The sequence below is a fragment of the Rhamphochromis sp. 'chilingali' genome (assembly GCF_963969265.1).
Source record: "Rhamphochromis sp. 'chilingali' genome assembly, chromosome: 5".
NCBI classification, from domain to species: domain Eukaryota; kingdom Metazoa; phylum Chordata; class Actinopteri; order Cichliformes; family Cichlidae; genus Rhamphochromis; species Rhamphochromis sp. 'chilingali'.
The window spans coordinates 27,549,414-27,575,450 of NC_137932.1; the positions used below are offsets into that span (position 1 = coordinate 27,549,414).

Below are 26,037 nucleotides of genomic sequence, written 5' to 3' on the forward strand. Positions count from 1 at the left end.
TTGGGGGAAACAGCCAGAACAGTTCCCTGAATTAAATGATGCTCACCACTCACTCAGAAACACAGCCTCACAGTTTAACTGTGGCCGTCCCTTTGGCTAGTTATGTATCTACGAAGTGAAGGTGGAATGAACTCCCATTTTGAGATCGTGTCTCAAAATGCAGGCTTGAATGGTGTTAAACACACTAGAACAATATGTGTGCTACAAGGACAAGCTGCCTTTCAACCTGGTGCACGTACTTGTTTAAACACATTGTGTTTACGGGATTTTCAGTAGCTGCATATTTCTTAAGCTACTTGGTGTTGAGCTTTTTGTGTTCGTGAGATTTAACAGGTTTTAATTTCTCTTTGTTTTTTATTCAGGAACTCATAATACTGTGTGTCAATATAAGCTGAAGTCTAGCCTAAAGACAAAATTCGAGTGTGTGTTTGAGGGGATCGCTAAAGCAGGAAACCCAACCCTTCTGAATCAGATCTACACAGAGCTCTACGTCACAGAGGGAGGGACTGCAGAGGCCAGTGATGAACATGAGATCAGACAGATTGAAACAGCATCCAGGAAACCAGACAGACCAGAAGCAACAATCAGACAAGAAGACATCTTTAAAGCCTCACCTGTTAAAGACAAGCCAATCAGAACAGTGCTGACAAAGGGAGTGGCTGGCATTGGGAAAACAGTCCTAACACAGAAGTTCACTCTGGACTGGGCTGAAGACAAAGCCAACCAGGACATCCAGTTCATGTTTCCATTCACTTTCAGAGAGCTGAATGTGCTGAAAGAGAAAAAGTTCACCTTGGTGGAACTTGTTCATCACTTCTTTACTGAAACCAAAGAAGCAGGAATCTGGAGCTTTGAAGACTTCCAGGTTGTGTTCATCTTTGATGGTCTGGATGAGTGTCGACTTCCTCTGGACTTCCACAAAACTAAAATCATCACTGACCCTAGAAAGTCCACCTCAGTGGATGTGCTACTGACAAATCTCATCAGGGGAAAGCTGCTTCCTTCTGCTCGCCTCTGGATAACCACAAGACCTGCAGCAGCCAATCAGATTCTTTCCCAGTGTGTTCACAGGGTGACAGAGGTAAGATGGTTCACTGACCCACAGAAGGAGGAGTACTTCAGAAAGAGATTCAAAGAAAAGGAGCAGGCCAACAGGATTATCTCCCACATCAAGAAATCACGAAGCCTCCACATCATGTGCCACATCCCAGTCTTCTGCTGGATCACTGCTACAGTTCTGGAAGATGTGCTGAAAACCAGAGAGGGAGGACAGCTGCCCAAGACCCTGACTGAGATGTACATTCACTTCCTGGTGGTTCAGGCCAAAATGAAGAAGGTCAAGTATGACGAGGGAACTGAAACAGATCAGCACTGGAGTCCAGAGAGCAGGAAGATGATCGAGTGTCTGGGAAAACTGGCTTTTGATCAGCTGCAGAAAGGAAACCTGATCTTCTATGAATCAGACCTGACAGAGTGTGGCATTGACATCAGGGCAGCCTCAGTGTACTCAGGAGTGTTCACACAGATCTTTAAAGAGGAGAGAGGACTGTACCAGAACAAGGTGTTCTGCTTTATCCATCTGAGTGTTCAGGAGTTTCTGGCTGCTCTTCATGTCCATCTTATATTTAGCAACTCTGGGGTCAACATGCTGGAAGATCAAATTGCTTCTAAGAAGCCTAAGGTCTTTAAAAACAAATGTAGTCTAAAACTCCTTCATCAGATTGCTGTGGACAAGGCCTTACAGAGTCCAAATGGACACCTGGACTTGTTCCTCCGCTTCCTCCTTGGGCTATCACTGCTGAACAGTCAGAATCTCTTAAGAGGACTCCAGAAAACAGTAGGTTCAGAGTGCAATCAGAAAACAGCCAAGTATATAAAGAAAAAGATCAGCGAAAATGAGGCTACTGAGCAAAACATCAATCTGTTCCACTGTCTGAATGAACTGAATGATTGTTCTCTAGTGGAGGAGATTCAACAGTTCCTGAGTTCAGGAAGTCTCTCTACAGATAAATTGTCTTCTGCTCAGTGGTCAGCTCTGGTCTTCATCTTACTGTCATCAGATGAAGATCTGGACATATTTGACTTGAAGAAATACTCTGCTTCAGAAGAAGCTCTTCTAAGGCTACTCCCAGTGGTCAAAGCCTCCAACAGAGCTCTGTAAGTGGATGAATCAGAATCAGAATACTTTATTGATCCCTGGGGGAAATTATTTTTTTGTTACAGTGCTCCATTATAAACCAACATAAACCAACATTAAGACAAGACAGACAATACGCTAACTAAGAACTAACTAAGAATAGCATAGTACTATATATATATATATATATATATATATATATATATATATATATATATATATATATATATATATACTCATTAATAAATTAATACTCATTAATAAATAGCTGGAAAAGAAACGTGTAGTTGTAGCAGTAACCAGTGTGTTAAGTTAAGTGGATGCATTGACATGATATATATAATATAATAATATAACTGAACACATTAAACATTTGTAATTACTATTTCCTGCTTAGGCTAGGTGGTTGTCACCTGTCAGGGGGAACCTGGAAAGATCTTTCCTCAATTCTCCAATTTTCTAGTCTGAAAGAGCTGGACCTGAGTAACAATGACCTGCAAGATTCAGGAATGCTGCAGCTATCTGTGGGACTGAAGAGTGCACACTGTAAACTGGAGATTCTCAGGTTAGGAATCCATTGCAAAGTATTACACTTCAAATTTGGCAACAGTAATGTTTAAATTGTCAAATTAATTTCTATTAAATAGAATTGGGACATAATTTCTTAATTAATTTAGGGTGGTGGCATTTTTGTGTTTTTGTATTAACATTTGCAGTGATCTAGATTTGTCCAACCAGAAAGCTAATTCAGTAACACCGAATATGAAGTGTGTTTAAAACACATCTCCAACCTTAACTCTAAAGGATGGCTGTGTGCACACTGTCGTGGAGAAGCAGTGAAGCCCTGTCCACAGTTCTCTGCTCTGAGTCCTGTAGCCTGAGAGAGCTGGATCTGAGTAACAATGACTTGCAGGATTCTGGCGTAAGAGGGTTGTTAGCTGGACTGGAGAGCCCACACTGTAAACTTGAAACTCTTAGGTAAGAAATCAGATGTTTACTTCTCTTTTTCTAAAGACTGTGTCCTGCAGATTCTTTTGTATATCCCGACCAATGTCTTAAACTTACCTATAACACTGTTTTAAATACAATTTCTTTTAATAATTTCAGCCTCTCAGGTTGTCTAATCAGATATGACGGCTGTGCTTCTCTGGCTGCAGCTCTGAGATCTAACCCCTCCCATCTTAGAAAGCTAGACCTAAGTTACAATCATCCAGGAGATTCAGGAGTGGGACTGCTGTCCACTGGACTGAAAAATCCACTCTGGAGACTGGACATTCTGAAGTATGATTCATGAAGACACCGATGATTTTTGTAAAAAACTATAATAATTAAAAAAAAATACTTGCCATGGAGGCTCTTTGCCTTAAATACAAGCATGCATTTAAGCCATTGTGAAACTTGACAACATGTATTAAGTCTAATTTACACTATTTAGCCCTTCTCTACAATACTGTTATAGATTTAACACTGTCAGTGAAGCTGGGAAAAAAGTTAGCATTTTCAGTTTCAGTTTTGAGAGCATGTGTGGTTGATTGGTTGGTGGCTGCTAATAGTCCTACATTAGCTTATATTTTAGAGCATGTCTTCCACTTTTCATAATGAAAGACAACATATCAGTTAACTGGGTTGTTTTTTTCCCCAGGGTGGAAAACTGTGGAGAGCAAAGGTTAAAACCCGGTCTGAGAAAATGTAAGCATGTACTTTGTTAATAGGAATTTATGATATTTTGAAACCTTGTATTTGAATATTCTTTATGTCCTTTATTTTAAAGCTGTGTCTTCTTTCTTCTGGCAGACGCCTGTGAACTTACACTGGACAGAAACACAGCACACAGAAAGCTGAAACTTTCTGAAAACGACAGAAAAGTAATGCTGGTAGGAGAGAAGGAGCAGACTTATCCCAATCACCCAGACAGATTTGACCGTAGGGAGCAGCTCTTGTGCAGTAATCGTCTGACTGGTCGCTGTTACTGGGAGGTGGAGTGGAGAGGAGAAGTTGACATAGCCGTAAGTTACAGAGGAATAAAACGGAAAGGAAACAGTGAAGACTGCAAGTTTGGAATGAATGATCAGTCGTGGTGTCTGCGATGCTCTGATGGTGGCTTCTCCGTCTGCCATGATAACAAAATCAGATCAGTCCCTCCCTCTTCGGTCTCTAACAGAGTAGCAGTGTATGTGGATTATCCTGCTGGCAGTCTGTCCTTCTACAGAGTCTCCTCTGACAAAATGATCCAAATCCACACCTTCGAAACCACATTCACTGAACCTCTGTATGCTGGGTTCGGTTTTGTGTTTGGGTTGGGCGTTGAGTCTTTGATGCTGTCAATTGACTCCTCTGTGTCTCTGTGTTCAGTATAGGACAAATAATTGCATACATCAGTCTGCATCTGAGTAACATCCACAATGAAAATATGATATGGCATTTCAGAACAAGTTCTAGCAAGATTTCTGGATAAGCAAACAACATATTACATTTCCTTTCTGCTTTAATATACAGTAAGAGATGTGATCTGAAAGTTTTTATATATTGCTAGTTTGGCTCTGAGGATTACTGCTCTTTTTGGCCAACTGCCTTCTAGAATGCAGTAAAACATACTACATGGATTATCAAACTTTAATGGCAGTTTTTCAACTCCTAACTTAAAGTATAGAATATGGCAACTGATTCTAAAGAACATAATAATCTGCTTCCATACATCCATTGTTTGTCCTACTAGGATTAGAATAAGATTGCATTTTTGCCATGTTTTCAGTACTAGAAAATATTATCTTTCAAATGAAGTCTCTTAAATGCATTTATAGTTCTTCCTTTAGCAGATCTTATTAGGGTGTAGGTCAAGATTACATAAAAAAGGGTAGATGTGAACCAAACCCTTCCCCTACCCTTAAATCCTAAAACCAGTCAATGGCAACTGCATACATGTAAAGACAATGCATTTCCTTACGTTCATCAAGTTCATTTTCTTAGTAGTCCTTACCCTTGAAAATATTTCTTCTTCTGTCAAAGGTTATTATCCATTTAAACTTGGCTAAAAGTTTTAAAATGAACACAGGTTGCATTTGAAAGTGCGTACCACTTCAGGACAAAAAAGAAAAAAGAAAGCTTCCCCATATTTTCACTGTTCTGTTCTTCAGTCACCAACATCATTTTCATTTTCTGCAATATTTTTACTCTGAATTTTTTTAAAAGAAAGTTTTTATTATTTCTGCTTTAATTTGCCAAGATGTGAAACACGGCAACATGTACAATAAATGACCGTATAACCTGACTTGTGAGATGTCATGTATTAATGTTTTTCACTGATCACCGATCAGCAGTGATCAGTGAGATGCTTGACTACAAGATAAACAGCCACAAGGAGCAGTACCTTCCATGGCGAAGGAGACTAGAGGCCAAGGTCAAAGTAGCATGGAAGGAAGTTAGCCAATGATCGGAGCTGCAGGAAGGGGCAATCAAAAAGGTGCCTAAGAAGTAGAGCAAGCTCTTATATATATTATATTCCTTCAGCTTGAAGGATAGACCACCAGCAGCGATGAGAGTTTTTTTTTTAAATTACATACACTATCAGTCAAAAGTTTTAGAATACCCCAATTTTTCCAGTTATTTATTGCAAGTCAAGTTGTTCACGTCCAATGAATAGTTCAAATGGTACAAAGGTAAGTGGTGAACTGCCAGAGGGTAGAAAAAGGTTACCCAAAAGTGAAAAATTATTTACATTTCAGAACTAAACAAAAAGGCCTTTTTCAGAGAACACAACATGGGTTAACAATTTAAAGCTGCTCTGCAGCAATGGAAGTTGATCAAGACTTGAAAGCTGGAGCTACTAAATCCTACAGGTGTTCCAACTTTTCTGGATTACATACCACCCCCTCTGTCTGCATAAAAGCAGTGCTGGAACACACTGTGGTGCCATACCCTTGTGAGCATCAGTTGAACAGTATTGTACTGCAGAAAGTAGTGTGTTGCTACAAAAATGGGGAGGAAAAAGCAATTAACAATGGAAGACAGACAGGCCATCATAGCACTTAAAAATAGCTCTATAAAATAGGTGTAGGTCTCTCCTACAGAGAAATTGCAAAGAAAGTCCAGGTGTCAGTGAGTACAGTTTCCTTCACCATCAAAAGGCACTCAGAAACTGGGGCAAACTCTGACAGGAAGAGGTCTGGCATACCCAAAACCACAACTGAATCACAGGACAAGTTACTGAAAGTTAACAGCTTGCGTGATAGGCGGCTCGCAGGACAACAGCTTCAAGCACAGTTTAATAGTGGTCATAGTAAGCAACTCTCAGTTTCAACTGTTAAGAGAAGACTTCGAGCTGCAGGTTTGACAGGAAAGCCATTGCTAAAACATCAGAATAAGACAAAGAGGCCTGCCTGGGCCGTGAAACACCACCACTGGACTACTGGAGACTGGAAGAAGGTATCATGGACTGATGAATCCAAATTTGAAATCTTTGGTTCATGCAGGATCTTTGCACGCCATCGAGTAGGTTTGTTGGATCAACAGTCAAACATAGAGAAGGATGTGTGATGGTCTGGGGCTGTTTTGCTGTATCCAGGGCCTGAACCAAAATAGCTACTCCAGCATTCTGTAGTGCCATGCAATACCCTCTTGTATGCATCTAGTTGGTCAGGGTTTCAAGATTATGACCCAAAACATAAGTCCAAGCTATGCCAGGATACCCCAGGAAAAAAAGAGCAAGATGGTAACCTTGAAAACATGGAGTGGCCAGCACAGTCTCCAGACTTAAACCCCATCAAGCTGGTTTGGGATGAACTGGACAGAAGAGTGAAAGCAAAGCAACCTACAAGTGCCACTGTCTGTCGACATTACAGGAATCCAGGCCTATACAATAAAGGGTGCCAACTGCGCGGAAAGCAGACACAGTTCAGGAGCCATTGGTGGCAACGAAGCAGTTCTGAAGGCCGACTGCGGAGGCAGCGGCAGTGATGAGACAGTCCAGGGTGCTGGCCGTGAGTAAAGCAGCGGCAGGTGAAGTCCAGATGCCCACCGCTTGGGAAACGGGGGTGGCAACATAGTTAAGGAGGCTGCGAATGACAGCAAAGATGCTCAGCCAATGGCCTGGAAAGTGGCCGTCAACAGTGTAGTGCTGGACGTGGACGAGCAGGCCGTGCAGGCCGTGGATGAGCAGGACCAGAAGGCACAAGACCAGATGGCGGCGTAGCAGCCATAGGCGGTTGGATGGCTGGCATCATGGCTGTTGCAGATGGTGGATCTGATGGTTGAGTAGTTGGTGGAGCTGATGGCTGGACAGACTCTCCAGAGTCCTCAGCAGAGGCAAACGACAGCTGGGCAGACTCCCCAGAGTCAGCTGGGTAGACACTGCAGAGAGTCGCCAGCAGATGGCGTCAAAACATTGGACAGCTGGATGAACTCTTCAGAGCCGCCAGCGGGCACAGATGGCTGGCGCAGCTCTCCAGAGGCCCCAGCTGGAACAGATGCAGGACCAGCAGGTGCAGACTTCTGGCTGACCAGACAGCTGAGCAGGTGTCTGAGCAGATGACTGGGCTAATAACTGACCTAGCGACTGAACTAGTGACAGAAGTAGAGGGTGTAATGGTGGATGAAGTGGTGGATTAGCAGGCGGCTTTACTTGTTCTCCTAAGAAAACAAAGGAAACGGCCGGAATGGGTGCAGGCACCTGCTGGACACCAGCTGCTCCCACCCGAGGAGCAGGTACTGGTGCAGAGGTGGGCTGTTTCCTGGTTGGCCTCACCCTGGGGACCTGTATGGGTGCCGGGGCAAACTGGGCACCAGTCACTGCCACCCGAGGGGTGGTTATGGGTGCAGGAGGTAACTGGTTAATGGCCACCCTCACCCTGGGAGCCGGAACAGGCACTGGCAATGGCTGCGCAGCTGCTGTCCCCAGCTGGTACAGGTGTAGAGACTAGCAGAGCCTCAGCTGGCCTGGAAACCGGAGCAGGAACCAACCGGGCCCTGGGCCCCCTCACTCGAGAAACTGATACAAGTGCAGGGGATGTCTGGACCGCAGTCACCCTGAGAACAGGGGGCACAGAGAGGCAGAGGAACAGTCTCTGAAAAAACAGTGTCAGCAAAAATAGATTTAAGCCCTTTGCCACCTTGACGAACAGTTTTTACAGTCTTTGTGGTTGGGTGGACAAAATATGACTTGACAGAACCTGAAGTTCTGAAGAGGAACAGTGCTGAAGAGGAACAACCCTAGGTTTCTGTTTAGCCCTGTTATATGTCTGTTATATGAAGCACTATGGTCTTGGAGGAATGTTGTCTTCACTGTGTATTGTACCACTACAGTACACAATCTATTTTTTCAACAGATTACAGATATAGGTTATCAAGTACTTCTGATTTGAGGGTCTCTTTTTCAGAGGAGCTATAGTATCTGGAGTCGTGCTGTGTGCAGATCAACAATGAATCACATATCGATTGTGGGAGAGAGTGCAGCGTGCAGCGTTTAAAGCGTGGAAGTACTGACCTTACTTTGAGTTTGATTCCATAAAAAGTGACAAAAACATTAGCGTCCATTGTGCGTGGGAAGAAAACTTCTTTTTACAGCGAAAAAAACCCCTAAACTTCCAAGCAAGCACCGAGTGCGCAACGACGTAATGGGAAACTCACAGAGAAAGTCGCGGATTCTTCAACTGACCGCGGCACACCTGCACCAGGGTAAACCTCCGCCTACCCCACTCCTGCTTTACAGGTGAAAATAGAGCAACAGGACCGCTGAGTCTTTGACTTTATTTATTTTCTGCTGTGTTTTACTTGCATCTATTTGAAAGAGTGAGTGTAAACACAAAAAATATTTTATTTTATGTGCTGGAATGTGTAGAAAATAGGTTTAAATGTTAAACTAATTTATTCAAGTCAGAGAATGTTGCATATAATTAAATTTTTGCTTGATGCATAAAGTTAAAAGATTAAAACTAATAAAACAAGTTAAAAAAATAGACTTTTCCATTTGATTACATTTTGTATGATAGATTATGTAGAAAAAGTAGAATTGGGCTGAAAGATCTATCGCTTTATCACCTCTTCAGGTTGTAAATCGTGTTTTTAAAAAGTAACTAAGTAACTAAGTAATTAATTACTTTTGAAAATAAGTAATCAGTAAAGTAACGGGATTACTTTTTTGGGGAAGTAATCAGTAATTAGTTACTGATTACTTTTTTCAAGTAACTTGACCAACACTGTTTGAGATTGATCACCGTTGTGGAAGTTCACCACCAGTCCTTTGGTTTCCCCAGCACCGATCTGGAGGCACTTCCACAAACTCCTGGGTCAGCTCTCTTTACTTTATCAGCTCCAGTGTGATTGGAGAACTGCTGCAGTGTGTTTTGCTCATGATTTTGTAGGTAGGAATTTGTCTTTATAGGTTTCTGTTCACCTGTAGTTGTGTGTTTGTGTCGGCCAAACTGACTGCACTGGTCAAACTGTGTCTGTTTCAGGTGAGTTAACAAAGCTGTAGATATGCAGGTAAATGAGTGACAGTGTGAGCAAACAGCTGCTGTCTGGCCGAGCAAACGCTGAACTTTGTGCTGCAGGGCAGCGGCTGCGCAAGTAGGTTGGCAGACAGCGGCTGCATCAAGTTTTGTGTTCTTGTCTTAGTGGAAAGTCAAGGAAAGGTCAGTATGGCGGAGAGGAGGATGGCAAGAAAGGCGTGTGCAGAGCCCGACTTCCTGCAGTTCAACGATCTGGGCTGTGAGACGGTCGGAGGGAAGGTGAGTCACCACGAGTATGTTCACGCTGCTGCTGTGGGCAGGTTCACTCACTCCACTCATTACAACTGTTTGAAACCACAGCCTGATATGAAAACAATGTAAAGTCAGTAATATAATATACGAAAGCGAAAGACACAATGAAAACACATGAATTATATTGCAGTTTGTAATCTTTCATTATAGTATGTAATTTATAGTAAATTAATAAATTGTGAATAAAATCAGGGCTCCTAACATTTGTTCAGTATAATATGACAACAGACATAGAAGAAGACACAAAAAGAGTTTTAATGGCCTTAAAACACAAAAATACATAAAATGATCACAAACAGGTCTAATGCATTTTTTTAAATAATTTTTACGTACATTGACTTTAACTCAGTTAACCGTCTAAATATTTTCTCTCCTGCTGCTCAGGAAAGAGGCCAGCTAGCTGTTCACTCAGTTTCTGTTAGCGTAATGCTTAATCACCGCTTTAACTCTGTTCAGTTCTCTGTGTTATCACATTGAAGCTGTTTGTGTTAGCAAAACAATTTTTTTCTTTCAGGTAATTTTTGCCACAGACGAATGGTTTGCCCCAGCGAAAAACCTGCTGAAGGTAAAATAACTCCACTCATCAGCATCAGTGACATTCACGTTAAAGGAGCAGTCCACTGTTTCTTCCCCTGCCTGAAGCTCTGAGCCCAGTGATTCATATTTCACATCATTAAAAACACCTCACACCCAGCTTTATTTAAAAGAGTTGAATATTTGTTTAACAGCTTATGCCTGTTCTTTCCAGTCTAAAATGTTTAGAAAACAGTTTCTAAGGCACTATTTTTAGCAGTGGAAGAATCCACATTAGGATGGAGGACAGCATATTCACACAGTGATGAACTGGACATAGCAGCAGGTGTATGGCACGATTCTTTCTAATGATAAAGTTCTTTATGCAGGTGACTCAAAATGAGCTGGATAATTATAAGACATTAACAGAGTTATCTTTAAATATTTTTTAAAGCTTTTAAAGGCATTCAGAGGTGGCAAAAGTACACACATTCTGTACTAAAGTAGAAGTACAGATACTATTGTTAAAAATACTGCAGTAAAAGTACTGATTCAGCCTCTTTACCCAAGTAAAATTAAAAAGTACTGGCTCTGAAATACACTCAAAGTAAGAAAGTAAAAGCAGCTCTTTGAAGGACGTTTCTATTTTTGTGCAAAGCTAACTGAACTGTGCTATATTAATATAATAATAAAATAATATCAGTAGATGGAAAAACAGACTTTACTCTAACCTTTAATCCTAATTGAATTAAATCATGAATCAGAAGGAAAAGAAAAATATATTTCTATTTTCTGTTTCCTTCATTGTAGAGGGTGACTTTACCTCTACCTCTAAACAGGAAAATTTGTACAGTCAGGGGTTAAAGTGGAGGTGGCGTGGAAGTGGCCAGGGGAGGAGCGGTGGGGGGATCTCAGTGTGGGGAAAATCATCATATCTCTCAATAATTTCTATTGAAAGCTTCACCAGATTTTCTTAGTGTACGGGCTGTGATCAGCTGGCCTGCTGCTCTTTGTGGATGTATACATGTGGATTCAACCTGATGTGAGCAAATGTTTCCTGAGTTGTCCTGCCTGATTTAATCTCTACACTGACAGTACACTGTTTATGCTGTCTTTATATTATACACTATACAACCATCATCAGCTAAAATACACACAAAATAACATGTTAACATGTAAGCAGTTAATATAGTTGTTTGCAATAGCCTGAGATAAACAGGCACACTAAATTTCATCCCTTGTAATATTATATTTCATCTTAAGCCCAGGTTTGCTCTGTGAGGGGGATACTTCATCTGTTACCATGTAAACCTATACACACCACCTGCCCAGTGGTCTCACGGTTCCGTGTTACAATAACAAGGCTTGGCAGGATGAAAGCAGACATATCTAACTTATCCAGGACCCAGTAAAACTGGGGCACGCAAACTATATAACATCTCTTGTAAGACAAACGCAAAATATAACCACGCTCAACATGTAGATACTACACAACATAGTCAAAGAAAAACGTGGTCTTACATCTCAAAAAAGAAACAGCAGCTTGCCGCCAAAAACAATGTTTTTAAGTTAAATTTGAAGTCTTGCCGTGAAACCTTGTTGTTCTTCGCGGTTTTATTACAACTGTTTTTGCATTACTGCCACCTTGTGAATATACGAAGTATATTGATCCTAATTAACTTAAATGTTATGCCATCAAGTAACACGTTAGTATTCTGTACAGACAATAATAGACAAAATTACGTAGACTTGATTAAAAAAACATATTTTAACTTAACAAAAACATATATTTTAAGTAAAATGAAAATAAATAATTAATATACACTGAACAATCCACCTCATTCATTTTTTGAGTGTACAGAGAGAGCCGCCACAGTTCATCACATCTGCCTTCACCGAGTTTGGAAAGTGGATGGACGGATGGGAGACGAGGAGGAAGAGAACACCTGGTTAGTACCCTGAATTTTCACAAGCAGACCCGTTTTCTGACGCGGTGCTTTCTTTTACTCTCTTCTGGGTTTTCTGAGCCTAAGCTCCAACATTTCTTACACTTGGGTTTTGTTTTTGTTTTTTTTACTTTTAACATTTTGTTTATTTTAGTTTTCTTAGTTTGATCTGTGATTGTGTTAGAGTTTAACTGTTCCCTCTGTATTTCCCGTCTCATCTTCCTCAATCATTTCCCCCTGTTATTTGTGTCTGTGTTTCATCCATCCATTCTTTTCCTTTTTTACTGAGAAGTGAACCAATCATCATTGTGTTTGCTTGTTGCTTGGTTGAAGGTCACGACTGGTGCATTATCCAGCTGGGAGTCCCAGGTTTGATCCATGGCTTTGATGTCGACACGTCCTTCTTCACAGGAAACCACTCACCCTACATCTCCATCCAGGCCGGCTGTCTGGGTATGTCATCATCGTCATCATCATCGCATTGGCCAATAACGTACTTTAAACTTTTCCATATCTAATTAGCTTCAATGAAACACTTCCTGTTGTTCTCCCAGACCAGGAGTTTCCTTTCACCCTGGAAGGAGACCGAACTGGCATGGCTGCCTCCGATAGTCAGATGGCAGCTGTTGCCAAGGTAACAGTGACCTTCATGTGATTCAATTCAATTTTATTTATATAGCGCCAAATCACAACAAAAGTCGCCTCAAGGCGCTTCATGTGATCACCGACACTGTAGTCAGCCCCAGCTAAACAAATATTTAAAACAAGAGTGATGTGCTGAATTGACAGCTATGGTCGGTTTATCTGCAGCCATGTGAAAAGCGGAGAGCTCCTAATCGTCAATCAGTCATTAATTCATCGTCAGGATACCATAAAGACCTGAGTAGAATGTCTTTTTCACATGACTATATGTATGGCTCAGGGGCGATTCTAGGATCAGAGCTTTGGGGGTGCTGAGCACCTAGAGAGCTGCCCAGCCAGGCAAGATAGACTTTACTCGTCACGATGAGACGTCTTCCCCGTGTCTGTCAGTCCCTGCATCCTTAAATGTCTCCAGTTGTCCCAAGTTCTCTATGACTGTTTCCTTGGTGCATTTAAACCCCTGTTCCTCCCTGTCCTCATCATCTGTTGTCTTCGTCTCCGTTATCAGTCATCATAATTTTACCATCTCTGAGTAAGTCTGCAAATTTCTTTATTAAATCATAAGATTCTTAAATTCATCAAGTCTCCCTGTGCCTGGGTCCTCGTCACAAAACATGACATCACTGTTTTGTACATTTTAACACAATTGAATCCCCATTTTTGAGAAAGAAAAGCAAAACACTATTTTAAAAGTCAGTAACAAAATCATCAAATCAGATAAAGGTTATTTAAATGCTGCAAACGAAGAATAGATTGGAATAAAAAAAAAACATATCCTAACCTTAATTACTGGGGGAAAATGATGAATGATGATCATAGTGAGTAAGATGTAAACAGAGTGCATTTTTTGGACAGAGATTCACTTTTAATGTGTATGTATAATATAATACAGATACATAAAAATACACTCCAAAAATAGAGTCCTTGAAATGTACAAATGTACAAAATATTGATAAATAAAATTATAAAAATGGAGGCAACTTTGCCTATGGTACAATGTATTCAATGTATGAAAAGATCTTTACTGCAGGCTCTGCAGATTTTTTGTTTTATTTTAACCTATGTCGCCTCACCTTGAGGTTGGCAAATCTGTCTATCACTTTTTGTCATTAACTCTCTCAAGCAGTTTAACAGTTTCTGTTTTGCCTGTCACTGTTCCCTGTCTGTTTTCTTATCTGGTTCTTCCTGACCTTGTACTTTCTTCTCACGTTCCCCTCTTTCTTCTCTCCCTCTTTGGACTGACAATCATACACAAATAGATTGTATTAATTAGATGTAAAAAATTACATTAATATTAAAAAACAAATACTATTAAGACCACTAATAAAAAAAAAGTCCTCTCTCAGTGTACTTTCAACCAAAAGGCAAATAACCAAACCACATGAACATCTAATAAAAGATATAAATATTGAAACACTGATCCAACATTATTCTTGATTGACGGATCTTTTGATCTTACACTTTTACCTGAATGTTGCTCCTGGGTTTAATCTTGGCACATGCACATATGACAAAATAACCAACTTCTCCATTTCAAACAGGACAGTGGCAACAACAGTAGACTACAGATAATTTTAAGTTTTAGATTTTAAATAGGCTATATAAATTTCAATGGGAGCAACAGGACAGTCAAATGCCGCTGATTTTACTACAGAGCAGGACGGATTGTAGGGTAGCAAACATCGTTGGAAAACACATTTCCAACACTGCAGGCTACCTGGTGTAATGTTTTTCAGCTAAAAAGAAACATGGTCTGACTCCTACCTAACTATATAAAGAGTAACTGAAGGTTAAATGCAGCTAATATGTCCTGTTTTAAGCCAGGCACTTACACCTCCGCTCCGCTGTGTCTCAGCCACCATCAGGGCGCTAGAGGGGAGAGCTGGAACAAACCATTTGGGGGGTGTTATCTATACTTTTGTTGTTAAAATGTTATGTCTCAAACAAGTACTGAATGCTTTTTATATTTTTAGTAGTGTGTCACACAAACAGTAAATAATCTTTGGGGGTGCTTTGATTCATTGATTCAAAAATGGGCTAAAATCGCCCCTGGTGTGGCTGCTGATTAGGTGAACACCTGTGCCATGTGGGCGTGTCTGACCTGGACGTTCACTGAATGATGTCATTTACTATGTTTGATTGACAGCTGGGATCAGAGGTGTGGCCAGAGCTGGTTAGTGTGTCGCAGCTGCAGCCTGGATACTCGGACTGCTGCCATAACTACTTCAAAGTCAGCTTCAGCAGGAGAGTGACACACCTGCGCCTCAACATGTACCCAGGTACACACACACACACACACACACACACACACACACACACACACACACACACACACACACACACACATATGCTCTGTGCAACTTTATATGCATCTACAATATACTGTGTTTCAGATGGAGGCATAGCCAGACTGCGGGTGTACGGTGTTGGGCTGAGGGACTGGTCATCTGTCTCCACTAATCAGGATGTTGACCTAGTGGCTCTGACCAATGGAGGAGTCTGCCTCGGCTACAGTGACGCCCACTTTGGGCATCCACGCAATATGATTGGTTAACATCAGATAGTACAATAATCTGTATTTCAATATAATATATATATTGATAATATTGGGTTGAATGTCTCTGTTGTGAGTGAGCTGGGAGCTCTGGTCAAACTGGTGTGCTGTGTTTGCAGGACTTGGTCGAGCTGCCAACATGGCCGATGGATGGGAAACGGCCCGCAGACTGGACCGACCCAAAAAACTGCAGGTGTGCACGCTGACAACACTAATGTCACATCTCCGGCTCTATACGTTAAAGCAGCTGTACATGATTCACAGCCAGCTTTATTCTGATTGGCTGGCCCAAAGGATTTTTGACAGCACGTTTCTCCGACATCATAAAGATCCAAGAGCAGAAAAAACTGTGAAACCACTGAACTGGAGGAACATGAGAGGAAATAAGGAAAAGTCTTTAAAGTTTCTAACCTTTACACATTTATAAAGGTTAAATCCCACAGAAGTAAAAGTGGTGCACTCTCCTGACACCTTTATAAAAACTCTTCACATAGCAAAAAAGACAAAATGTCCTCCAGCAGTGTCTACACAGTGAAAAACATCAATTTCTGATTGACTTCATTTACTACCAACAGTTTCCTTGCTTGTCAGAGAGTCCTCTCTCTCTCTAAAATGTTTCATTTCATTAGAAAGGTTTCCACTTTCTTTTCAAGCTGTCCTCAGTGTCACAATTCATTGTACTATAATGATATAATATTATTAACTTCTTGTTTCTCCAACCGTGAACATAAATATTATTACATTATAGATGTGGGTTAAATGCTTCCCTGCTGCAAATCTTGCAGGCAGACCAGCGTGGGATCCTGCAGGTTCCCGGCTGGGAGTGGGCGGTGTTTCGTCTCGGTCATCCCGGACTGATCAGCAGCGTTGAGGTCGACACCAACCACTTCAAAGGTGGAGACACGTCAGTGCTGCTTTTCTTTCCTTTAAAAACAAACTTAGCTCTTCAGCCTGACACTTTCCTCTCCAGGAAACTTCCCAGACTCATGCAGGATCGAGGCATGCACTTTGACCCCTGAGGAGAAGGCTCAGTGTATCGGCAGTAGGTGGAATTCTGGGAAATGGAGGGTCCTTCTCCCTCCTCAGAAGGTAACCTTTGTCACCTGTTAAATCATTTTCACCCTCTCATCCTCTTCCTCACCGCCTCCTACCTCTCTGCAGCTCCGCCCTCATCACATTCATCACTACGGCAAGATGGAGCTGAAACTGAGCCATCCTGTCACCCACGTCCGACTTATCATCGCTCCGGACGGAGGAATCAGCCGCCTCCGTCTGTGGGGTCGACCCATACCATTCACTGCAACTCTGGCCAGTAAGAAGTGGACAGTGTACAAACTGTGACACCCAGATGACCTCAGACCTTCAGGGCTTTTAAAAAATTAAGCTGCTATTGATCTGCTGGTTATTGATTTCCTTTTGTCTGGTCCTCTGTCATTAGTTCTCATCCATCCATCTTAGTTTTCTCTCCCTCAGGCTCAAGGTCAACTTTAATCATCTTCCACCTTCCAGCCAACACCCTGACCCCCACCTCCAATGATTCTCCAGGACATTTGTCCTTTGAATGAGTCTGAAATGTCCAATTATGATTGCGCCTCCTTCTTTCCTCGTCTGTTTGAGATTTAAAGACATTAACTGGAAACATCTGGGCCTGACACACAGCTCCAGCTGTGGTATGCTCCTACACACAGTGCTCACGAGCGGCAGCAGAACGGCACCGTCAGGAAGGGTCAGGGGTTGGGAGTTAGCTGCCTCATCAATAGCTGTGCTCAGTTGTTCTTACTCCCGCAGTTAATTATAGTAGCCCCTCCTCCACCTTCGTGTTGGCTCACGAAGCTGCTGTGAATGGTGGAGGTGGTGTAGCTCAGACACATGTGTTCACACTGGATTCACGTCACATGTAGAACCCTCACTCTGATATTTCTGGATTTTCAGTCTCTGGTTTCGGTTTCTTTTCCATGTTTTAGTTAGATCATCTCCGCTGGCTTCAGTGATTCCACGATCATTTAAAGCACATACATTTAAAAACACCTGACACGCTTCGGATGTGAAAGAATGAATGGGTTTGTTTACTTCTGTAAAATAAAGCTGTGACAGCCAAAGTTTGATTTCACTCTAAACATGAAAACAACATAAAGTCACTAATAAATGAACAGGTTTAAATTTATTTACAACCTGCCCTCTAATCAAAAACACCGCCTCCTCCACCTCTCTGTAAAACCTCTGACTGTTTTTCATTATTAGGGGCGTGGCCTCTGTGACTGACACGTGGATGGTGACACAGGCAGCTGTAGCTACTATCTGTCTGCTAGCTTCAGCTGAACTGGACCTCTGGACCCTGTCTGTGCTATTGGCCTTTGGAGCATTTTAATGACATCATGTGACCAATAACGGGGCTGCTGTGATGTTACTGTAGTAACAGAAGGCTGATCTCCAGTTTTCACTTCTCTACTGAGTACTTCCATGTTATACCCAGGGACCATGAACCTGACTAATGGATATACAGTACTATGCAAAAGTGTTGAGCGGGAAATAGGTGCAGTGGTTTATTGAAACATGCTAACATCATGTAAATACAGCACATGAGGCAAAAACAAAGTTTGTACAAATCTTCATTCTTCAACACAGTCTGGTGTTCAGATTTTCAGTGAGCAGGATGCTCTGAGCACTTGCAGAAGAGCATCCTGCTCTGGAGTGAACGGCTGGGAGAAGAAGAATTTAATTTTATTGATATAATGCCTAGACGGTTTAAATTGTAAGGTGAAGACCCACAACAATAAAAAGAAGAAGTTTTGAGGAGTTGTTTTTTTTTTATTTTTTATGAGCACATATATTTTTTTTTACAAAAACAAGGAACATGATTCAACAGAGGCAGTGACCCCTGACCCTAACAGACTACTGCAGTAAAAATCACATCCATCCCAAAATGTCCATTTTCCTATTTTATTTCATTCTCTGTGCACACACACACACACACACACACACACACACACACACACACACACACACACACACACACACACACACACACACACACACACACACACACACACACACTCTGCTGGTCACTGCTTCTTCGAAGCGCACAAATAAAGAAAGTGATAAAATTATGTAACCACAGAAAAGCACATTAAGTGATAAAATGACCATTAAAATATGAAGAGAGTAGTTAAAACACACTGGCTTTGAAAGTCAACAACCTTTCAATATTTTCTCATTCTTAATAATCTAATAAATCACCTCTATAATTAAATATCTCACCAGACAGACTTCCAGGGTGCAGACTGGTAGAGTACAAAATTCTCCACTTCTGAAGAGACTCAAATGAGAGAATAAATATTTACATTGAAAAGGGGGAGGAGCAAACTGTACAGCACTTCCTTTTCAAACCAAAGCTTTTCTTTCAGAAAGATTTCATTAAGATGTCCAAACCAGATGAGGAGCATCGTGCAGTAAAACTCCTAATATTCCGATCCAGTTAAACTCTTGCACATTTACACTGAGTGTGGCTCTGAGGAGTGTTTGTATTTTCTTCACCTGCGTCGTGGTTCTGATTACTGTTGATGTGAACGTCTTTAAAACCATGCTGTTTTCTCTGAGCCAGCCACGCACAATTTCTGATTCATCTCTCAACAATTCCTGTAAATCCTGGTGCTTTTTTTCTGAGTGATACATCATCAGCTTACTGTTACTCACAACAACATGAGCACTTTTTAAAGCAACTTTCAGATCGTTTGTATAAACAGAGAACAGGAAGTGAGTCATGCAGCTTCCTCGTGGCATCTCACAGTGAGTGTCTGTCCAGCGACATGAGCAGCTGTTTCCATCAGAGAGAAAACTTCTCATTATAGAAATGGCCGAATCTGAGAAATGGTAAGACTTCAGTTTGGGAAGCAGCAGATTAGGACTGATGACATCAGAGGACGAACTGAAATCTATGAATACAACTCCAACTTTTCTTTTTTTTTTCAGTTCTGTGAGCCAGTGATCAGTTATGTCACCAAGAGTTTGATGATGAGTGAAAAGTTCATTGTTATAAAAGTATCCCTGCATCTGCTGGAGGAGTACTTTCTCCAGGATCGGATCAGGACGGAATACGCAGCTCTCAAGATTCTCTGATGGGAACTTGCCGCGGTGGATGCACGAGTTCAGGATGTGACATATGGGAGCAGAGATGGATGGAGCTGCAGCTTGTAGAACATAAGCATCAACGTCGGACATCAACCTCTCAACTTCCTTATCCTCAACTTTCCTAAACTCAAGAGAACAGTGTTTGTTTTCCATGATCTTCTTTTTAATAAGAAACTCTGATGGAGACACTTCAGAAAGAACAGGAGGAGACTTTAAGGGTTCACTGAGGGGATCTGTTTCTGAGTTTCTGTTTCTGGGGACTCTTCTTCGTACAGTGGCAGTGATGAGCTTATGATTACTGATTGATTTAACTTGGTGACCGTCTGGTTCTGAGCAGAGCGCTGGAATATTTGTGTAGATGTGATCAATATATTTTGATGTGGATCGTGAATTTGTCACGTGCGCCCTGGCAGGCTTTTTTACGATCTGGGTCAGTCCACACACAGAGGAGACAAAATCAATCCTTGTCTTTTTTGTAGACTCTTTCGACCAGTCAAAGTTAAAGTCTCCCAGAAGGAAAATGTCTTTGTCTTCATTTGACACCATTTCTATTTTTCTGCAGATTTTAATTAAATAATCTATTTTGCTGCCTGATGGTCTGTAACAACATCCCACTAACACTGGTCTGGTATCTGGAAGGTAAATCTCAACCCAGATCATCTCGAGATCTTTGTGATCCAAGTCATACCGCTGAATAACTGTCATGTGATCGTGAATATAGAAACAGACACCACCTCCATTACTGTTTCTATCCTTCCTGTAAAACCTGAATTTCTCTATATGTAGTTCAGAGTTTTTAACACTGTTGTCTAAATGAGTTTCAGTTAACGCCAGCACATGAATGTTAGAATCTGTTAATATTTTCTCAACGTCAGGATGCTTATTCCTAAGACCACATATGTTCAGATGAGCTAAACATAAATACTCGAGTTCAGAGTCAGCTGAGGGATCTGCAGCGGCCATAGTTTCAAAGAGAGATGAGTGTCACGGGTTCTCTGATCCTGGTTTGTCCTGATGGAAAGTGTCCTCTCTGCATCCTTCAGCTGAGAAGCTGTTGGCCTGATTCTTAGTCTCTTGGTCCAGGTTCAGTCTGCGGCACAAACACCTCACAGTTACCATGCAAAGAGTATAAATGGAACTCACATACACTAGATGGTCTCAATAAATCTGTAACAGTAAACTTTCCTGTGAAGTAAAACATTTCAGTAATATTTTATTATACTTTGTTGGAATATTTCATAAATCAGTCAAAAGAAGATTTGCAAAATCGATTCAGTTTTATTCATATAGCTCTGAATCACAACAACAGCCACCTCAAGGTGCTTTACACTGGAAGGTAAAAATGACATTTATTACATTTAAAATTACACATTACATACAGCACCACTCCGCAAATCACTACCACTACCTCCATTTTGGAGGGGTTTGTGTGTCCCAGGGATCAGGGACAGTGGGGAGGCTGCCCGAGGGTGAGCTTTTGGTGGCCAGGGCTTAGTCCATGGGGCCCGGCCAGGCACAGCCCAGAAAAGGGACATAGGCCCATCCTCCTGCTGGCCCACCACCTGCAGGAGGCGCCGTAGGGGTTGGGTGCATTGTGTGCCGCGCAGCGGGCAGGCACTGAGGCCCTGATAGAAGGAATACGTCGAGGACCTCCTTAATCCCCTGTGGACGGCTAGAGGACAGCTCACCTATCTCTGGGTTCAATTCAATTCAATTCAATTTTATTTATATAGCACCAAATCACAACAACAGTCGCCTCAAGGTGCTTTATACTGTACAGTAGATCGTACAATAATAGATACAGAGAAAAACCCAACAATCATATGACCCCCCTATGAGCAAGCACTTTGGCGACAGTGGGAAGGAAAAACTCCCTTTTAACAGGAAGAAACCTCCGGCAGAGCCAGGCTCAGGGAGGGGCGGCCATCTGCTGTGACCGGTTGGGGTGAGAGAAGGAAAACAAGATAAAGACATGCTGTGGGTTGAGGTGACTGAGGCAGTTAAATAACTCCTTGGTGGCAGAGGCTCTGGGGTGGATGAGGTCCGCCCTGAGGGCTGTCTTGGTTGACACTTCTCTGCAGTGTTGCGGAGAGATCACGGGCAGTACCTCTGGATTGGCAGACAGGGGTGGTGATTCCCATCTTTAAGAAGGGGGACCAGAGGGTGTGTTTCAACTATACGGGGATCACACCCCTCCCTGGAAAAGTCTATGCCAGGATGCTGGAAAGGAGAGTCCATCCGTTAGTCGAACCTCGGGTAAAAGAGGAACAATGCTGTTTTTGTCCTGGTCGTGAAACACTGAACACTGGATACTTGAGGGTGCATGGGAGTTTGCCGAACTAGTCTACATGTGTTTTGTGGACTTGGAGAAGGCATTTAATACTGTCCTTTGGAGTGTGGGAGGTGCTTCGGGAATATGGGGTTTTTGGCCCATTGCTAGAGGCCATTCAATCCTATTTAACACTCACACGCATTCGTATTCTGATGAATGCATCGGAGAGCAACATGGGGTTAGTATCTTGCCCAAGGATATTTGGCATGCAGACAGGAGCAGAATGGGATTAAACTCCCAACCTTCCGTTTAGTAAGTGACCTGCTCTGACACCTGAGCTGCAGCCACCCTACTAATACAATCGTTGTACGGGTAAGTTGTTCTGGGAAAGTCCCACTGGGGGGAGGCCCCGGGGCAGACCCAGGACACACTGGAGAGATTATATCTCTCAGCTGGCCTGGAAACACCTTGGTGTTCCCTTCAGACAAGCTGGAGGAGGTGGTTGGGGAGAGGGAGGTCTGGGCTTCTCTGCTTAGGCTGCTGCCACAGTGACCTGGCACAGGATAAGCGGAAGAAAATGGATAGAATAACACAGAATAAGAAAACTGTCTCGGTTGCTGGCATTTAGTGCAGGATATTCACTTTTTGTGTTTTGATTGGTCTGTTTTGGTTTCATTGTGAAGGCTCAACCTGAGTAATGTTGGGCTAAGTTTGGACATCAGAGATAGGGATAGAGCTCTCCTGGGTCCTCACATGCAGAGCCATTAAATTATGAGTTAACTGTGCTTAACCGCAACTTTTTGAAAGCTGACTTTCACTGTCACACCCAGGCCTGACTACTTCCAGACATGTAACTTTCAGGCTGTGTAACAAAGTGGAGCAGATCTCAAACAGCAGCACATCACACAACCAACTAAAGAAAGAGCTGAGGAACAAAGTCACTGACATCTATCGGTCTGAAAGACTTACAGAGAGATTTGTAGTCTGGGTTGCAGATGAACACAGAACAACACTGTGACGGAGGTGTAGTCCGTGGCGCCGCTGCCGAGGAGGGGGGTGGAATGGACTGTAAAAACACACAATTATCAAAGAAACAAATTTCACTACCAACACTGAGAGTCTTGAGTCCTTACTGGGGTTAAAAGCATCCAAAGAACCAGCTGAGAGACAAACTCTGTAACTCTGTCAGTCTACAGGACTCACTGGAACACAATAACTGTAGTTACGGTAGCTATTGTCAAGGTCAATGTCAAGTTTATTTGTATTGCAAATTTCAAACATCTCATGCTGCAAAAAGTGCATCGACGTGTGCTAAAAGCCAGTCAAAAGTATTTGTCTTCAGTAAAGACTGAAAATGTTCCAGCATTTGTGCAGACCTAATATTTAGAGGCCGACTACTCCAGAGTCTGGGACTTGCCACAGAAAGGCTCTGTCCCTACCAAATTTAGACCGTGGAACAGATAAGATTAGTTCTGAATAGTGATGTGTCATGTGCAAAAGCATCGACTCTAAGAGCCAACTTCCATCAAGTGAGAGCCGGCTCCCCAATTTTTTTAAACAAGGTTTATTGTGTTGCCACTGTCCTCCCACATACATCACACACAGCATGATTGGTTGGAATTGGTTGCACCTCTTTATTCAGCCATGGACCAAACATTTCTGCATATGGAGTTCAACACTACCCTCTCAGAAACTGCATTACTGGATCGCAGGTTTAAAAAGCCTTAATTAAGTGACAACAGAGCTGTTGATGAAGCACTTCAGAGAATAACTGCCTCAGCAGCAAAATGCACCCCCAGCAGCCACCCAGCTCCATCATTAGAGGGCCAATTGGAGGAGGAGCCACAAACTTCTGCTGTGTGGAGACTCTTTAACGAAAGAGCTACAGGAGATGCTGCAAAGAGCTGATGCTCTACTGGAGATGCAATGCTATCTTGAGAGATGAAATGTTATCTTTTCAACATGGAGAAGACCCCCTGAGCTGGTGGCAGGCCAAGGTCACAGTTTTCCACACCTGGTGAAGGTGATGGAGGGGAGACTATGCATTACAGCTGCACCTTCGGAAAGAGTCTTCTCAAAAACAGAAAAGATAATAACTCAGAGGAGAAACTGCTCTCCAGACATACTGTTTGGTTACTGAGTTTGGTTCTGTTCCTGCTCTGCGGATTTGTTTACAGAGTTTTGTTCATTTGTTTTTGTGTCAAATTAAAATTAAACATTTGATTAAAATATTAAAATTAAGTAAGAATGCCTGCTTTTGAAACAGAAGAAATACACAAAATTAGGCAGTTATAAGGCTGCTCATAAAAACACTAAATACAAAATGGTTTATCAACACACGAAGCATTCATATTTGCCAAGTAAGGCTAAAATATTATGCTGTTGAAGATAATAAATTAGAAGCCATTTGGGAGCCAAAAGAGCCAGCTCTTCCTTGGGAGTCGTGCCACAAGAGTTGTCTCTCTGAAAAGAGCCGAACTTCCCATCACTAGTTCTGATCTTGATCTCTTGGTTCACAACTACAATTGTAGTTATTGTGTGTGCACCTTGAAAGATAACTGTTCAAGGTGTACAGGTGACACATGTCTTGCATGTTTGAACATTACCTTGTGAGCGCATTACTGCTCAAAAAGGTTTTTATCGTTCAACTGACTTACATTTTTAATCTGCAAGATTTAAATTCTCAAAAAAAACATTGAGTATAATTTAACTTTCATAACATGAATATTATTAGTTACAGAACATGATTTATTAGAAGAGAGCTGGAGGGCAAAATGCGATTAGTACTTCAAGTCAAGGCAGTATAGCAGAGACACAGCTAGGATGTGTTTCCTTTTTTTTTTTTTTTTTTTTTTTTGCCTGTCCCGTTTGGCTCTTTTGCCATCAGAATTGTTGTCTAAAGGCAAAGAAAGATGCCCAACGGATTTGCTTTACCAAATTGACCATCCCAGCCTTGCCGTAATGGTCCATTTGATTCACCTTTTATTGTTTATTTTATTTTCATTTACTGAATACGGGACAGACTTGACTGGGGGAAAGAAGGGGAGAAAGAAAGAGGGAAAGAGAAACAGCTGAGAAGAGGGACGGGGGAGAAGGGCAAAAAACAAAAACCAACAGAATGAGCAGAAAAAAAAAAAGAAATAAAAAATGCATATATCAATCACCTGGATCACCTGCTGAGAAAGAAAAAAGAAAACAAGCAGAAGAGAACAAGAGTAATAGAATAAACAACATCACAATGATATATGGGAATATGACAGTAAATACTAAATGTTAAACATTATTGTGCAGCACATAAGATCAACAGAACACAGTGTGCTTTGAGGTAGAAGCCAAAAAGGGTGTAGTTTGTGGGTGTGATCACCTGTATGTGTTTCCTGAACTTTACTGTTACGTACTCAGTATGTCAATCATGAATTGTTAATGCCTTGCATATTTAAAGTACAGTGTAGTACCACAAATCCTAACGGATCTGTTAAGAAATATAGCTGGTATTGTGTTGTGTCATAATGTAAAATGTAGTCCAATGGATGCATGCTCTAACAGGAAGTACAACGAAGGAGTTTTCAGCACTTTGGCAGATGTGTCTGTATGTACCTGTGGACACCTTTTGTCAGCATCTTAATGCCACAAACACTTAACAGGGAATGTAGTTTAGATCAAGACAGAGTTGGTAGAAAAACATGATCTGACACATTAGTACAGTATATTAGTAGAGTGCCCTTGTAATAGCATAGAAATGCCTGCTCATGGATCATATGGTCAAAATAATATCTAGTTTAACTCTTGATATACACACCACATAGTTTTAATGTAACAATAATAACAACTTGTAACTGAAGTCAGTGTTTCAAACAACTCCCCCTGTTTCCCTAACAAAGTCAAAATTCTTGATCATGTACTCGCTCAGTATAATTTCCCATCACATAATTTATAATGCAAATATACAGTGGAACCCCGACTTACAAATACCCCGTTAAACGGAAAATTCAAGTTATGAAGGCACTGAACGGCAATATTTCTGCCCGTGTTACGGCAAAATGCCTGTGTTCCGAAATCAGCAGGCTCTGATTGGCCGAGCCCAGAATGCC

At 41.8% G+C, this 26,037-nt stretch overlaps 2 protein-coding genes across 2 annotated transcripts in view; both read left to right on the forward strand.

Moving 5' to 3' along the window:
• LOC308397592 (uncharacterized protein) overlaps positions 1–5,380 on the forward strand; it is a 37,021-nt gene extending 31,641 nt beyond the window's left edge. Inside the window, exons 20-25 of the mRNA XM_080883565.1 lie at positions 363–2,157; positions 2,535–2,702; positions 2,942–3,115; positions 3,245–3,418; positions 3,780–3,826; positions 3,932–5,380. Of these exons, the coding sequence (XP_080739691.1) occupies positions 363–2,157; positions 2,535–2,702; positions 2,942–3,115; positions 3,245–3,418; positions 3,780–3,826; positions 3,932–4,494 (2,921 nt within the window). The 3' untranslated portion in view covers positions 4,495–5,380. The remainder of the gene's footprint in view (positions 1–362; positions 2,158–2,534; positions 2,703–2,941; positions 3,116–3,244; positions 3,419–3,779; positions 3,827–3,931) is intronic.
• A 4,382-nt stretch (positions 5,381–9,762) lies between these two features.
• allc (allantoicase) lies at positions 9,763–18,275 on the forward strand. Its single transcript, XM_080883392.1, has 11 exons — positions 9,763–9,858; positions 10,406–10,456; positions 12,266–12,353; positions 12,684–12,803; positions 12,905–12,984; positions 15,139–15,271; positions 15,386–15,541; positions 15,666–15,739; positions 16,332–16,440; positions 16,517–16,635; positions 16,708–18,275. Exons 1-11 carry the CDS (start codon positions 9,769–9,771, stop codon positions 16,885–16,887), a joined length of 1,200 nt encoding a protein of 399 aa, XP_080739518.1. The 5' UTR covers positions 9,763–9,768; the 3' UTR covers positions 16,888–18,275.
• Positions 18,276–26,037: the final 7,762 nt, after the last annotated feature.